Source organism: Montipora capricornis, chromosome 2 (genome assembly GCF_036669925.1).
Source record: "Montipora capricornis isolate CH-2021 chromosome 2, ASM3666992v2, whole genome shotgun sequence".
Taxonomy (NCBI): domain Eukaryota; kingdom Metazoa; phylum Cnidaria; class Anthozoa; order Scleractinia; family Acroporidae; genus Montipora; species Montipora capricornis.
In genome coordinates, this window is record NC_090884.1 from 1,948,306 (window position 1) to 1,960,805 (window position 12,500).

At 37.1% G+C, this 12,500-nt stretch overlaps 1 protein-coding gene across 1 annotated transcript in view; it reads right to left on the minus strand.

Annotated features, from left to right (window-relative positions):
- Positions 1–12,500, minus strand: part of LOC138038410 (transducin-like enhancer protein 1) — a 20,867-nt gene that overhangs the window by 5,412 nt on the left and 2,955 nt on the right. The window contains exons 5-14 of the mRNA XM_068884265.1: positions 11,719–11,781; positions 9,778–9,852; positions 5,941–6,118; positions 5,788–5,795; positions 4,428–4,635; positions 4,237–4,283; positions 4,093–4,146; positions 3,154–3,288; positions 2,828–2,921; positions 2,465–2,540 (exon numbers count right to left, since the gene is read on the minus strand). Coding sequence (XP_068740366.1) covers positions 2,465–2,540; positions 2,828–2,921; positions 3,154–3,288; positions 4,093–4,146; positions 4,237–4,283; positions 4,428–4,635; positions 5,788–5,795; positions 5,941–6,118; positions 9,778–9,852; positions 11,719–11,781 — 938 coding nt within the window. The remainder of the gene's footprint in view (positions 1–2,464; positions 2,541–2,827; positions 2,922–3,153; positions 3,289–4,092; positions 4,147–4,236; positions 4,284–4,427; positions 4,636–5,787; positions 5,796–5,940; positions 6,119–9,777; positions 9,853–11,718; positions 11,782–12,500) is intronic.

Below are 12,500 nucleotides of genomic sequence, written 5' to 3' on the forward strand. Positions count from 1 at the left end.
TATGTTTTGTTGTTATGGAGATTTAGTAGGATAATTGACCAATCGTTTGTTGTCCCGTGAGCAGACTTTGACAGCTGATAAGAGACTCCACGAGGTCTGGCTTTTTATCCTTTTGATCCGGCGATCAAATTACACAAAAACAACACCTAATACGTCAGGTAACGCATCAAACGATGGGGATACCCCTGCCTTTTTTTAAGGATTCGGAGGATAAAGAGAGCTTTTATGGTTTTCCTGTAAGAAGAGGGGATACTAGTGATAGCAAGTTTGATATAGGTGGCTTTAAAAGTGGTGAAGAAAACTGTGGCAACAAAGGCAAGAACCATGACACCGATGCTGAAGAAGAAGCTTGCTGGAAATGACCCACTCAATAATATTCAAGTACCAGATTTTGTGGAAGCCACTAGCCTTTACTTTGTTTTAGATAATCCCAATGAATCAGATATTTTTCTTATTTTTCATAGGAGATGATCTATGGGAATTAAGGGTAACTGAAATGTGGGTATACCGTAAACGTCCATGTATTTTCTCAAAAGTCAAATCAAAAATCGAGGGTGCGGCTTATCTACGGAAACACCTGAGGTTGGAGTTTTTTAAGGTTAAATTAATATTCATAAAAAAAAACTCCTTCTCAAGATGTCAGTGAATAAACAATAACAAACTGAAAGCATGTTGTTGTTGATCATTGCCTTTTTCATGAGCGGTGGGTCCTAAAGGAGCCGTTTCTATCTTGAAGCATTCACACTTAACTCAAACAACTGAATACCATCCTACAAGCAATCTCCATTCCTCCACAAAACTGTTTGCTATGGTCACTTTGACACATATCTTTCGCCACGTGCGAGAAAATACCAAGACATTCACGAGTTCTCGCAAGGTAAATGGCCGACCGTTTCCTTGTAATGCCCAGACTCCTCTCCATATTTCAAAGCTACTAAGCACTCGTGCGTATCATTTCAATCGCCTTCGAATATTCAACTTCATGGAGCTGCTTGAAGAAAATATCGCATGGAGAGAGCATCTTGACTTTTTGTTACAGTAAACTCACAACACAAAGGTATGACAAGTGAAATGTCGCTATGGAAAGACTTAATTGATATAAAAGCTCATAACAACCACCGTGTCAGTGTTTTGAAACCGTAGTTGTTTGTCCTTGTTTGTTTACTAACAGAACTTCATTGGAACTTCAAAGTTTGTCTCCATTTTTTTTTTTTTCGAAATTTGAGCTTCCAAATTGGGGGTTGCGGCTTATACATGGACATTTACAGTACCTGTCAAAAGTTCTTGAATACCCCCAAGCGCATTGCCCATTTTCATGAAGTAAGCTGTGTGGAATTAAAGGCCTTCATCGCTATTAACGTTATCATGGGCATTGATAAGCTCCCAAATTTAGCTTTATATTGGTCAACCAATGAATTTTTTACTGTGAATAACAATTCTTTTTTGTCCTGAAATAAACTGAAAAGTTGAAGGAATTTTTGCCTTCAACATACCTCAGAAGAACAGTATCTTCAACAAATTATGTCAAATCAATTGTGCGTTTATATTCTGCAAATGCGTGAATACCTCCAGCGATTTTCTCTGCTGTTTTTCTTGTGTTGTTGCAAGTTGTCTTTCAGTGAAACTATTTGAAGTGCTCAGAGCACTTTTCTACACAATCTGACTGTGTTTTTTTGTTTCACGAAACATGATAGTTACCAAATAACTCAATTAATTTTGCGGTTTTGTGTATTTCGAAAAGAAGAACTTGTACTGGTGAAAATTTGTTTCAGCAGCGAAGTTTGGTGTATAATTTTTGCGCTTATACCTGCAAGAAAACAAGGCCATTGGCACAAATTTCAAACAATTTCTATCCATTGAGTGATTAGACTTAACTGTAAACTGCACAAGGCATATTTTGAGGCATTTTGTTAATTAGAGATAAACAACTTCCTTGACAGCTTAATGAGCACTGCTTCAAAAACCCTACCTCTACATTTTAAGTTGAGTCTCAGGACGTGTTTTCAGTCACTTTTTCTAATTATTTTTGCATCATCTGGAAATTCACTGTTTCTTCTTCCATTGAACTTAATTCCAAAACTCAATCTCTTTATTTTTAGTTTTCACATCACATTAATTAACATACGTCATACCAGGTAATCAATATCAACAAAGTCAACGGGTTAATAGGTTTAGTTTTCATTGTGGTGCTAAATCAATGGTCGTTTGAAGCACAGAAATTGCTTGGATGTGCAAGCTGAAATACAGACCTTAACCCTTTGACATCCAAACCAGCCTAAACCGGCTAACGCCAGACGATTTTACTCGTCAATGGGGAACCCCTGGGAGTCAATGGGTTAAGGCTAACAAAGCAGGGCAAAAGGATCATGCTTAAGACCAGTTGTCTAATCTTCATATGGCGGTCTATTCACTTTTATCAACTTAGTTTATTGACACAACCAAATTTATGTGGTTGTATTATTACCTGCCAATATTGTGTGGATTGACGAAGGGATATGGTCCTCCTGGCACTGGCATGGCTGGTCTAACAGGGGGTGCTGCTGTGATGGTCATTAAAAAGAAATGTGAATAAAAGACTTCAATTTACAGCAATTTTCAAAACCGGTATTTCATTAAATGCATAACTAACTGCTGCAAATATTGGATATTGGAAAACTTTTAATAGCTATGCTAAACTACAAAATCAATCAATCAATCTATTTTATTTTAATTCACACAAAAATTTTGATATACAGGAAATTAGGAGACAAATTAGGACAGATTACAAAGAAAAAAGAAAAGGATAGTAATTAGATGTAATAAAAATACACTGTGACTCGTGACTCACCCACTGGTGTTTTAACCGTTGGTGAAGATCTTGATGGACTTTTCCTTCCTGACGAGGAACTTTCTGATGATGCCAGGGCAGGCTTGCTTTCCGACTACAAGGTATTCAACAAAAAAATTCCTTTTATTTCACCTAGCCTGCACACAAATACAGCCTGTGTCAAATTTGCACTAATTAATCAAGCATACTGTTGTTGCAGAAGCTGGATTTACACTTCAAGCAAACATTTTGCACACTGACAGGGTGTGCAGGCACACAAGGAAATAGAAATCCTACCAACTGGACGGATAACTTGCACCTTGAATGACTAAAAACTAACCACATACTTTGGGATGTTTTGATGAAGGTGTTGATGATGAAGACAATGAGTTTGGAGGTGACCCAGAGTCTTTTCGAGTTTTCTTCTCATTCAAAGGGGGAGAGTCTGGACCATTCTCAATTCTAGGAGGTGAATTTGCATCCTACCAGGAAAACAAAATAAAAATGTTTTACCTAAAATGGCAAACAAATGATGACAACCCAACAAGCTTTAAGGGTCAACACCATGCAGCTCTTCATAGTATTTTAAGAGAAAAAGAAAAATAATACATTTTATGTAAAAAAGAGAAAAAACTGTGAGTTTTTGAAACAGTGAACACAAGGGCTGAATGGGTATAGTTCCTCCATGGTATTCTATGTCTTCTATTAATATTATCAAAAGACCCGTGACCCACTGACTGAAAAATTTTATTGTCCCATGGGCCAGTGGTTGGGGAAATGGATTTGCTGTGGTTGTGCCAGGTTCATATCCCACTGTGGCCACTGGCCAGACTCTTCTTTGCTGGTCGTGGATTCCACACTACCACAGTTTTATAAATTATCAATGCACAAATATATCAAGGAATTAAGGTAATGCCAAATAAATTTATAAATAGATGCAATAGAAGAAATACATATCAAACCCTAAAGAGAGAAAGCTGGATACAATCCACAGGATTCTTAATCATGTTTTCTTAGGTATGATTGATTTTTTTCAGCTTGAATTGGTGTGCCAGTTCATTTCCACTAATAGCATTTATGTGGTCTTCAGGTAGCCACAACTAATCTACTTTTTTTTCCTCCCAAACTTTTTCAAAATCAAGTCTTTGAATTTAACAGTAATTTATTTTAAGTTGTGACAAGTGTCTGCCTGACATTAGCCTCTTGACAACACCAGTCATGTGCTTAATGCGCAATGGTTGAAAGCTTTATACATAATGTGACTGTGCCAACTTTTAAAGACCCACCTCATTTGAAACATCTACTACCAGGTCACCATCACTTTTTTCACCATCACTTTCCTGCATGAGAAAATTGTGACAGAAATTTAGCATTTTTTTTTTTATCATGCAGATAAAGATAATTTGCTAATCTAGAAAGGTCTAACTCACCCCCGAATCTTTGTCATCTCTCTTTCGTTTGCTGTTGCTCTTTGTTCCTATAAAAATTAATATTTTTGTTCCTGTTTAACAATTTCAGAAAAAATTCAAAGCCGTCATGTTTCATTTGACATTTGTTCGCTGGTGAACAATAAAAGCCATGCTATCAAAATAGTACTTGTAATCATCAGCTTCAAACTCACCATTGACATGCCTTTCTCTGTCGCGATCTCTTTCCCTTTCTCTGTCTCGGTCTTTCTCTCGATCGCGTTCCCTGTCTCTGGCCCGCTCCCTGTCAATGTCGCGATCCCTTTCCCTCTCTCTATCCACATGTCCATCATCACTCCCATGAGACGACAGGTCAGAGGCTCTGTATTTTTCTCTCATTGGCCCAAGTGGCGACAGTGAGTTCTGAATTAAAACAAGTAATATCCTTTTAAAGATAATGATTATCTCTTGGATACAATATAATAGACCAATAACAGATTATTAAGTGAGCCATGTTATACATCAGTATAATCACATAAGTGATTATTAAAAATTCTGTGCTGATTGGTTGCCGATGAGGTGATTATTACACGATTATCAACTAAGTGGTAAGTCGTTTTGTCCAGGTGACAGATGAAGAAATTACAGTGCGATGAGCCTTACCATGGCCACCTAACAAAGTTTACAACAAATTATCCGCCAATAAGGGTGTGCAAATTTCATTGACAGTTACGCCTCCTTGCAAAGTTCGTACGGTTGTAATTTGAACACTGTTGCATGGGTTGTTGAGTTGACGTATTTACACGTAGGTTGTCAAATGTGAAAGTTTGTTGGGTGGCCACAGTAAACATTATTCACCTCAGGCTTGGTGAACATCGGTGAATAAAAACCTCGCCTTTTTCTTGGTTTTTATTCAATGATATTCACCTCACCTTAATGGTGCATCTTCCAACTGATAATTTATTTTAATTATCATGCAAAACCTCACATTCTTAATACAAGGTACTAAAGGTTATGGAGCCTCAATTATTCCACCTTCAGTTTACTGAAGAAAAAAGTTGTATACAGTCTAGTCACGAAGCTCAGTTCAAAAAATTGTTGTGAACACTCTTTCTTCCTAAGAACCTTTTTTTATACGTATGTTGAGGCAGCGATTAACCAAATTTAAAAACAACAATAAGAACATACCCAAGGCAAGACTGATTTTGCTCATTTGTCATTTTTGTGAGTAGTATCAATGAAGTCAATTAAATAAATATAAAACTCTAGTCTAACAAGACAATTAACTTATATACTTAAGGATTTTTTTAATATTTACAAATTTAATGTGGTTGTCTTATTGCACGATACACTAGCGAACAACTCAGTTTGTAGGCAAAGTTAGTATACCACACAACTTTAATTAAGAACATGTTTAGAACGTTTTCAAGCCCCAAATTAGACCTTCTTATAAAAGAGAGTATGGTTTGAAAGAAAAAAAAAAGTTATAACTTTTGTGTTCACCTATCTGGGATCCAGTGTTGACAGGAAAACTTGTTGCACAAATTTATGGGAAAGAAATAATTAGGCACTTACCATACCATCTAATGAAGACAGCAACATGAAAAAGAAAAAGGCAATAAAATCATCAGTTTACAACAAACTGGTGTTTTTACATTAATAATGTAACACTGGTATACACCAAATTATTTAGCTTTTTTCATTTCATATATAAAGAAAGATCCACACCTTTGTCTTCTGATTTCATCATGGGTAAATGTGGAGGTTGAACAGATAGATTGCCCAAAGCGAGCAATCCTGAAGATGCCCCTGGGGGTAGTTGAGGGGGTGTGGCTCCAGGGTGTGGAAGTGGTATCGTTGGAGGATGTGCGTGTAGACCTTGGAGACCTTGATGAAGTTGCTGTTGCTGTTAATAAAGCAAAATCACTTTCTCAGATCTATACAGTGTAGGTACGCGGTGTCAAACAAATCTCACAAACAATTTCAGGCAGATCTTAGTTCCCACTCACCCCTAAACCAGCCATACTTAGTATTTTACTTTGTCTAATGCCAGACAATTTTACTTGTCAATGGGGAACCCCAGGAGCCAATGGGTTAATTAACAAGCTATAATTTCTTTGAATATTATGGATATAGGAAGCTGCTATGCAGCTCTGTTAGGTTTAACATAACAGTCCAGATCTCTATTGATCCTGTTAAATTTGAAAGAACAACCACATTATTTTTCACTAAAATGTGATCTTAGCAGGGGAGCTTTCATGTAAAGCAATGGCGATACTCATAACATACACTTATGCCCAGAAATTCATAGTTTTAATTAGCTGCACACCCAATTTTGACATCTAACACGAAGTGTCCTTTTAAGTCTGAGCATTTGCTATCTACTTCTGCCAATTAGGTTTGGGTAAAGATTCGCATTATTTTTAGGTCAGGGTAAATGCAGCAGTTAATCCTTTCTTGAGCTGGATTTGGGGGACACCTTGTGACAATAATAATTGCCAGGCACAAGCAATCTTGAAGTAGGGGAAAAAAGTCAGGGGACATTTCGCTTATTGAAATCCATGTGCATCTAATTTGGTGCATTTCTGGACACATCTGATAACAGAAAGTAAGGGCCTGGAAGATAAGCTTTTGAATCTTGTCAAAAAGATTGCTTAACTCAAAACAATCTAAAATTCTTAACATCAAGTTTATGAAGTCTCGCTTGTTTGTTTTTTTTTTTCATGGCAAGAAGAAACCTACAATAGGATAGTTTGTGTGGCAAGCTAACACAAACTAGGTGATAACCGTTGGTGAGAATATTAAAAACAACATCAAGTAGGCCATGAGTTGTCAATAAAGATACAATTACAACCTACAAAAAAAAGCACTCTGTTTGTCAGAACGTTTTGCAGAAGGTGAGTGTATGTGCTTTGTGTTTATTGGGAAAATGTGGTTATCTTAACAGTGAACGTACATAGAAGATCACACCAAGCATGTGCCAATTTTTGATAACTGGCTTGATTTTCACAACTCAGTTACTCTAACTGACAAAAATATCTAACATTCCACTGTAATGAGCTCCAGCTGAAACCTTGTAATGCAATTAGAGTACTGGCTGACGTCACGAAAATGTCTCAATAACATTGACATTGAAGGTTTGTATAGATTATAGAGTGAAAAAAACCTATGAAAATTGTATTAAAACGAAGACCCTTCTCTTTCACAACAACCACCTTGAGAATTAAATGCAAAAAGGAGGACAACAACAGCAATATTTATAAAATTATCTCGTACAATACAAGTCGTTACGTGGTAGAGATCTCGCCAACAAATCATGACATTTCAATTAACCTTATATTAGGGTGACATGGTAACCACCCTTGGGTTATCCATGACCTACTCAAGTAAGAAACTAGATGCCCTTAATTCCATACATGTGTTGCCTAAAAAGAGCAGCTTGTGTAAAAAAAAAAACATTAACAACTGTGTCACACTTATTTAAATTACAAGTGAGGCACACAAGTTGAAGCTTAACACCTCAAGTGTCTATTAAAGGACTTATAACCACCCATGGGTAAAGAAAACAATGAAGTAACAATGAAGTAGATTAAGATTAACTTACTGCATAAAATCAAATTTAAAGGACCTCTCCCTTGGCCATACTTAAAATTGGGACACCATTCAATCACATTTTCCCCAATCTGTTTCAACCTTAATAATAATAATAATAATAATAATAATAATTTGGACAGAAACAGATCAGGGAAAGTGTGATTGAATGGTATCCCAATTTTAAGTATGTGCCATAACAGGAACAGTGGAGCATATTTTGTATTAAGGAAGGGGGGGGAGGGGCTAACAAGCAAGCACCGAAGATGCTAACTTGTAGGGGTTCTGGGGAAATTATCCGCCAGAAAATTGTGATATCTTGAAGCTCGGGAATGCTACAGTCAGCATTCTCAACAAGATATCAAAAAATTAACATGGATCAACCATAAAATGACAAATGTTTTCACTTCTTATTTGATACTTGATACATTATTATATAACTTAACACATGTATCCCAGCCTTTTTTAATGTTTTATGGGTTTTTTAATTATTTTTAATTATTTATTTTTTAATTTTAATTTTTTGCTTGAAATATAATTTAAATTGTACATTTGTTGTTGTTGTTGTTGTTTTTTTTCCCTAGCATTTCTTGGTTGTATGCACAACCCCACCAGAAATGCTGATTTTTCTTATCGTGTTGAAATAAAGTTCTAATGTAAAATTTGAAAAACTTAAAAACAGAACCTTCAAGTTATTAAGGTGATACTGAGGAAAGGGGAAAATAACAATTCTGTGAAGGAATGTTTAAATTTCATAATTATTTAAGAAGTTAAATATACCATTCATACGGGATACTACGCTGAAAGGTTGTCTTTCTGGAAGTTTATAAGTTTATTCTAGTGCCTGGCAAATAGCCTGACTTCTGGCTTTTTTTTGGTGGTCTTATTCACTCAGAAGTCCTTCAAGCTAAATATGCTGGCAGAGATAGACCACAACACCATGAACTCAGTGCCCCTGCTCTTCACAAACAGTGTGTGGGTTCTTTAATGTTCTACAGAGCTTAGGGACAATTCAAGTATTGTGAGACAGGACCTATGGTTGTTTATCGTCAGGACTTATCTAAGAAGACTTGTACGTTTTACCATTTGCAGGTATCATTACAAGGGAAGCGCTTTCTGCTCAGTTATTTTAACAAACCCTGGTTGTTGGTTTGGTACGGGTTCAAGCCTAGTGCAAAATCCCCTCCTCCCACACAGTAACCTGATTCTCAACAAACTGAGCCACCCCGTTGTCACCCAAAGAACATTTAAAGTATCAAAAGAAAACTAGAGCGTGATTTCATCTGATGCCACAATGATTTGCTCCACAGACAAGTGAACTCTTTTACCCCTGAATCAGAGGGTCAGATTCCAGTGACAGGTAAAATCGTCTGGCATTAGACATAGTAAAATCTTTTAGGCGAGAAAGGGTTAAAGAGAAACCAAATATCGCTTTCGGCAACACAACCACTTGAAATACTCCATTTCAACAGTATGATACAGAGCATTTGAGAAGCTTACAGAATGTTCTAGGAAGAAGTATCTATTTCTTAACTTGGCAAGCCACCAAAGAGCTCTGATTATGAAGCTCCAGAGGGCCTTAACTTAGGGCATTAAAACTCAACTTTTTCAGGTGACTGGGTCCAGTGCAATGAAATAAGGTGGAAACTGCAGGGTGATTCCAAACTTTATTCCCATTTTCTATAATAAACTACATGTCACATGTTTGTTGGGATGGTATATTATTGGTGAAGAGATGACCGACAGCCTGTTTTTTTAAAGGTGTCACTTGAGCTAATGATGTTCAACAATTCTGCTTCCTAACTGTAACAATGTGAGACACCAGTAAAGAGAGAAAAGCTTTTCAACATCTTTTAAGGTACACTTAGATCTGAGTTGCAACTCTTGACAGTATTAGAAATTACCATTTTACACCTCCAAAGGACAATAATATTTTACGTAAGAAATCAACAAAAATTCATGTCAAACTCTTACCCCAATTATAGCATTTAATTCAGTCATGGTGACTTGCTTGGCTCTCTCTACAGCTGCTGCTACTTGCTGTTGATGCTTTCAGTGGAAAAAAAAAAAGGAACATTATTTAACACGATAGTAACTGAAAGAACAAGATACTGGAATACCAAGAAAGGATAAGTTGTTTAATAACAAAAGAATAAAGGCTGAACCTCAACAGTAAACTTTCAGACTGATTTAATCAGTCCAGGTCAACTATCTTCTTTCAAAGTTACAGAGACAATACTAAAAGCAAACATCAACTTTGCAGTGAACAGACTAAAAAATTACACACAATTCTGCATTCACTGTAAAACTTGACATGCATTTAGCCACGAAAAACATGTCTTGACAAACAAAATAAAATGTTACAATACCTACTTAATTGACCACTACCCATAGGGGCTTTTCAGGGCCAATCACAACAGAACAGAACATTCAACAACATCAACTGCTAAGAATCCCAACTGGCCGGAGGCAAGCTAGTTGGTAGGCTCGATTACCGCCGCTCACTCGAGTTCGGGTATCCTCCCCGAGAAGAGACGGCTGGACGCGTGACCGATAGATTGTGTCTGTGACGTAAATTAAAAATATAATTTATGCGAAGTTAATAGTTGCGGGGAAATAGCATTAGACATCCCCAAAACACTGATTTTAAGAAAACAGAAATTACATAATAATGCTTAAAACGTCTGTGCAAAGTTTCCAGATGATACGAGCTTGAGTTTGTGGTTGAATGATCGCTGTCAGTTTGAATTCAACCGGCGAATCATCAACGAAATCTTCGGCTGCTTTAGCTCTCAGTCGCCTTCATCGGCCCCCTCGTTTTGCCAGCAATAAACGCAACAGTACTTTCAATTGATCTTGAGGAATTTTACTTGCTCTTACATTAGCGAAGTATGAGGAGAAAATTGCAATAGCAATGGATTTGAAAGCCGTATTTTGACCTTGGCGCCAACTGGAAAATCAGTGAAGTTTGCGAACTCAGGCGGTAGAAAACGACACAATTCCCATTCTCCAGCTTCTCGAACACTTTTCGTTGTCGCAATCTTGGATGTTTCCTACCTTAAAGCACTGTAAACCTCGAACAGGCCGGGTAATAGAATACCTTCGCAGCCAAAACATATAATTTATGCCTGACGGATTTGTGCAGGCGAGTTTCTGATTGGCGGAGATTAACAATGGCTCACCTCACGCGTCCAGCCGAGGTTTCGGGAGTGAGCTGGCTCATTTCCCGAAACAGCGGCTGGTAATCGAGCCTAGCTAGTTGGCTATTTACAAAATTAATGCCGCTGAGAAGCTGAACCAGGGACTACCAGGAACAAATTCAATCAGTGGTCAGATTGGTCTTGAAACCTGGATCCCCGGATCTCAAGGCAAGTGACCTAACCACTGGCCCACACTGCCTCCCTCTCAATGTCCATGATGGTACATGTAAATCTTAGTTTAGACATCCATCAACAAACAATCATAACTGAATGCCACAACAATAGAGCATTTTCACATGGCAACAATGAAATGGCGAACATGTTTGGGAACTTAACATTATTTTTAGGCAAACAAATTCTTTTTGTGGTTAACAAAATATCAAAGCAGATCTCTTGATTGAAAATGCCCTAATAACGTCGAGACTTCAACTATAAATGCCCACAACTTTGCATAATTCCTGGTTTTTCCTTGATAGCACTCTTCACATCAAAATGACAACTGAAAGTCTTCTCTAGTCATGCAAAAGCTAGTTATGTAAAAACAAACACTTAATCTTTTGTCAGCTTTTTAATCATATAAACTAGTAGTAATCTCTCATTATTGAAGTGCATCTGACAGTCCCTTTGCAAGCAAAGGAGAAGGGTAGAGGAAGAAACAATCTTATACAGTCAAAGTTTCTCGGAATAGGTTCAAAATAAGTTACTTGTTACTCACATCTTGGGAAAGAAAAGGAATGATCTGTGCGCAGATTGCATTTAGTCTTTTTGCAATTTCAGTCTGCAAAAGAAGAAGTTAACACTAAACTTAACTAGACTGGAGTATGGTATGACTTAATGAGAAGCCAGAACACTAATAAGTATTACTTACTTCATACTTTAGCACACTCGTAGGGTTTGAAGTGTGCTACTTTTCTTAGTGTGTAAACGAAGCCATAGGTAAAGGGGCTATGTCACGTTATTTCAGGGTCTTTATGAGAAATCTTTAGTTATTCACGAGTTTAAGACTCCAAAATGGCAACGCGGAATTCCTTTCCTATTAAAAGTATCATTACATCACAAACAAGATAATTCTGAGCCAGGCCATTTGCCATAAACTTGAAAAATATCACACTGACTTTTTTCAAGATTAACCAAATGCAATCTATTTCAATCTCGTCAATTTGTGTCGATCCATGCTTCTCTTTCCTTTTGCTGTATTTCTGTTATGTTGTTCAGTTTAAGTGGTTATTGCAATGTTTCATTCAACTTTTTGGGCATTTTGGGTGTCATGAAACTGCATCATTTTGCGTGACACAGTCCCCAGCCCCTTTAAGGTCACCTCAACAATGAGTAACAACAAACAGTAAGGGACTATTCTATCAGAGGATATTGGTGGTGATGTTTTTCAAACAATCTGCAAGTTAAGGAGGACATCATTTCTGGTCACTTTTTCTTCCACATGGTCTGTTGTTAACCACTTACCACTTGTGCATAACCATCACATGACCCATGAGGGTT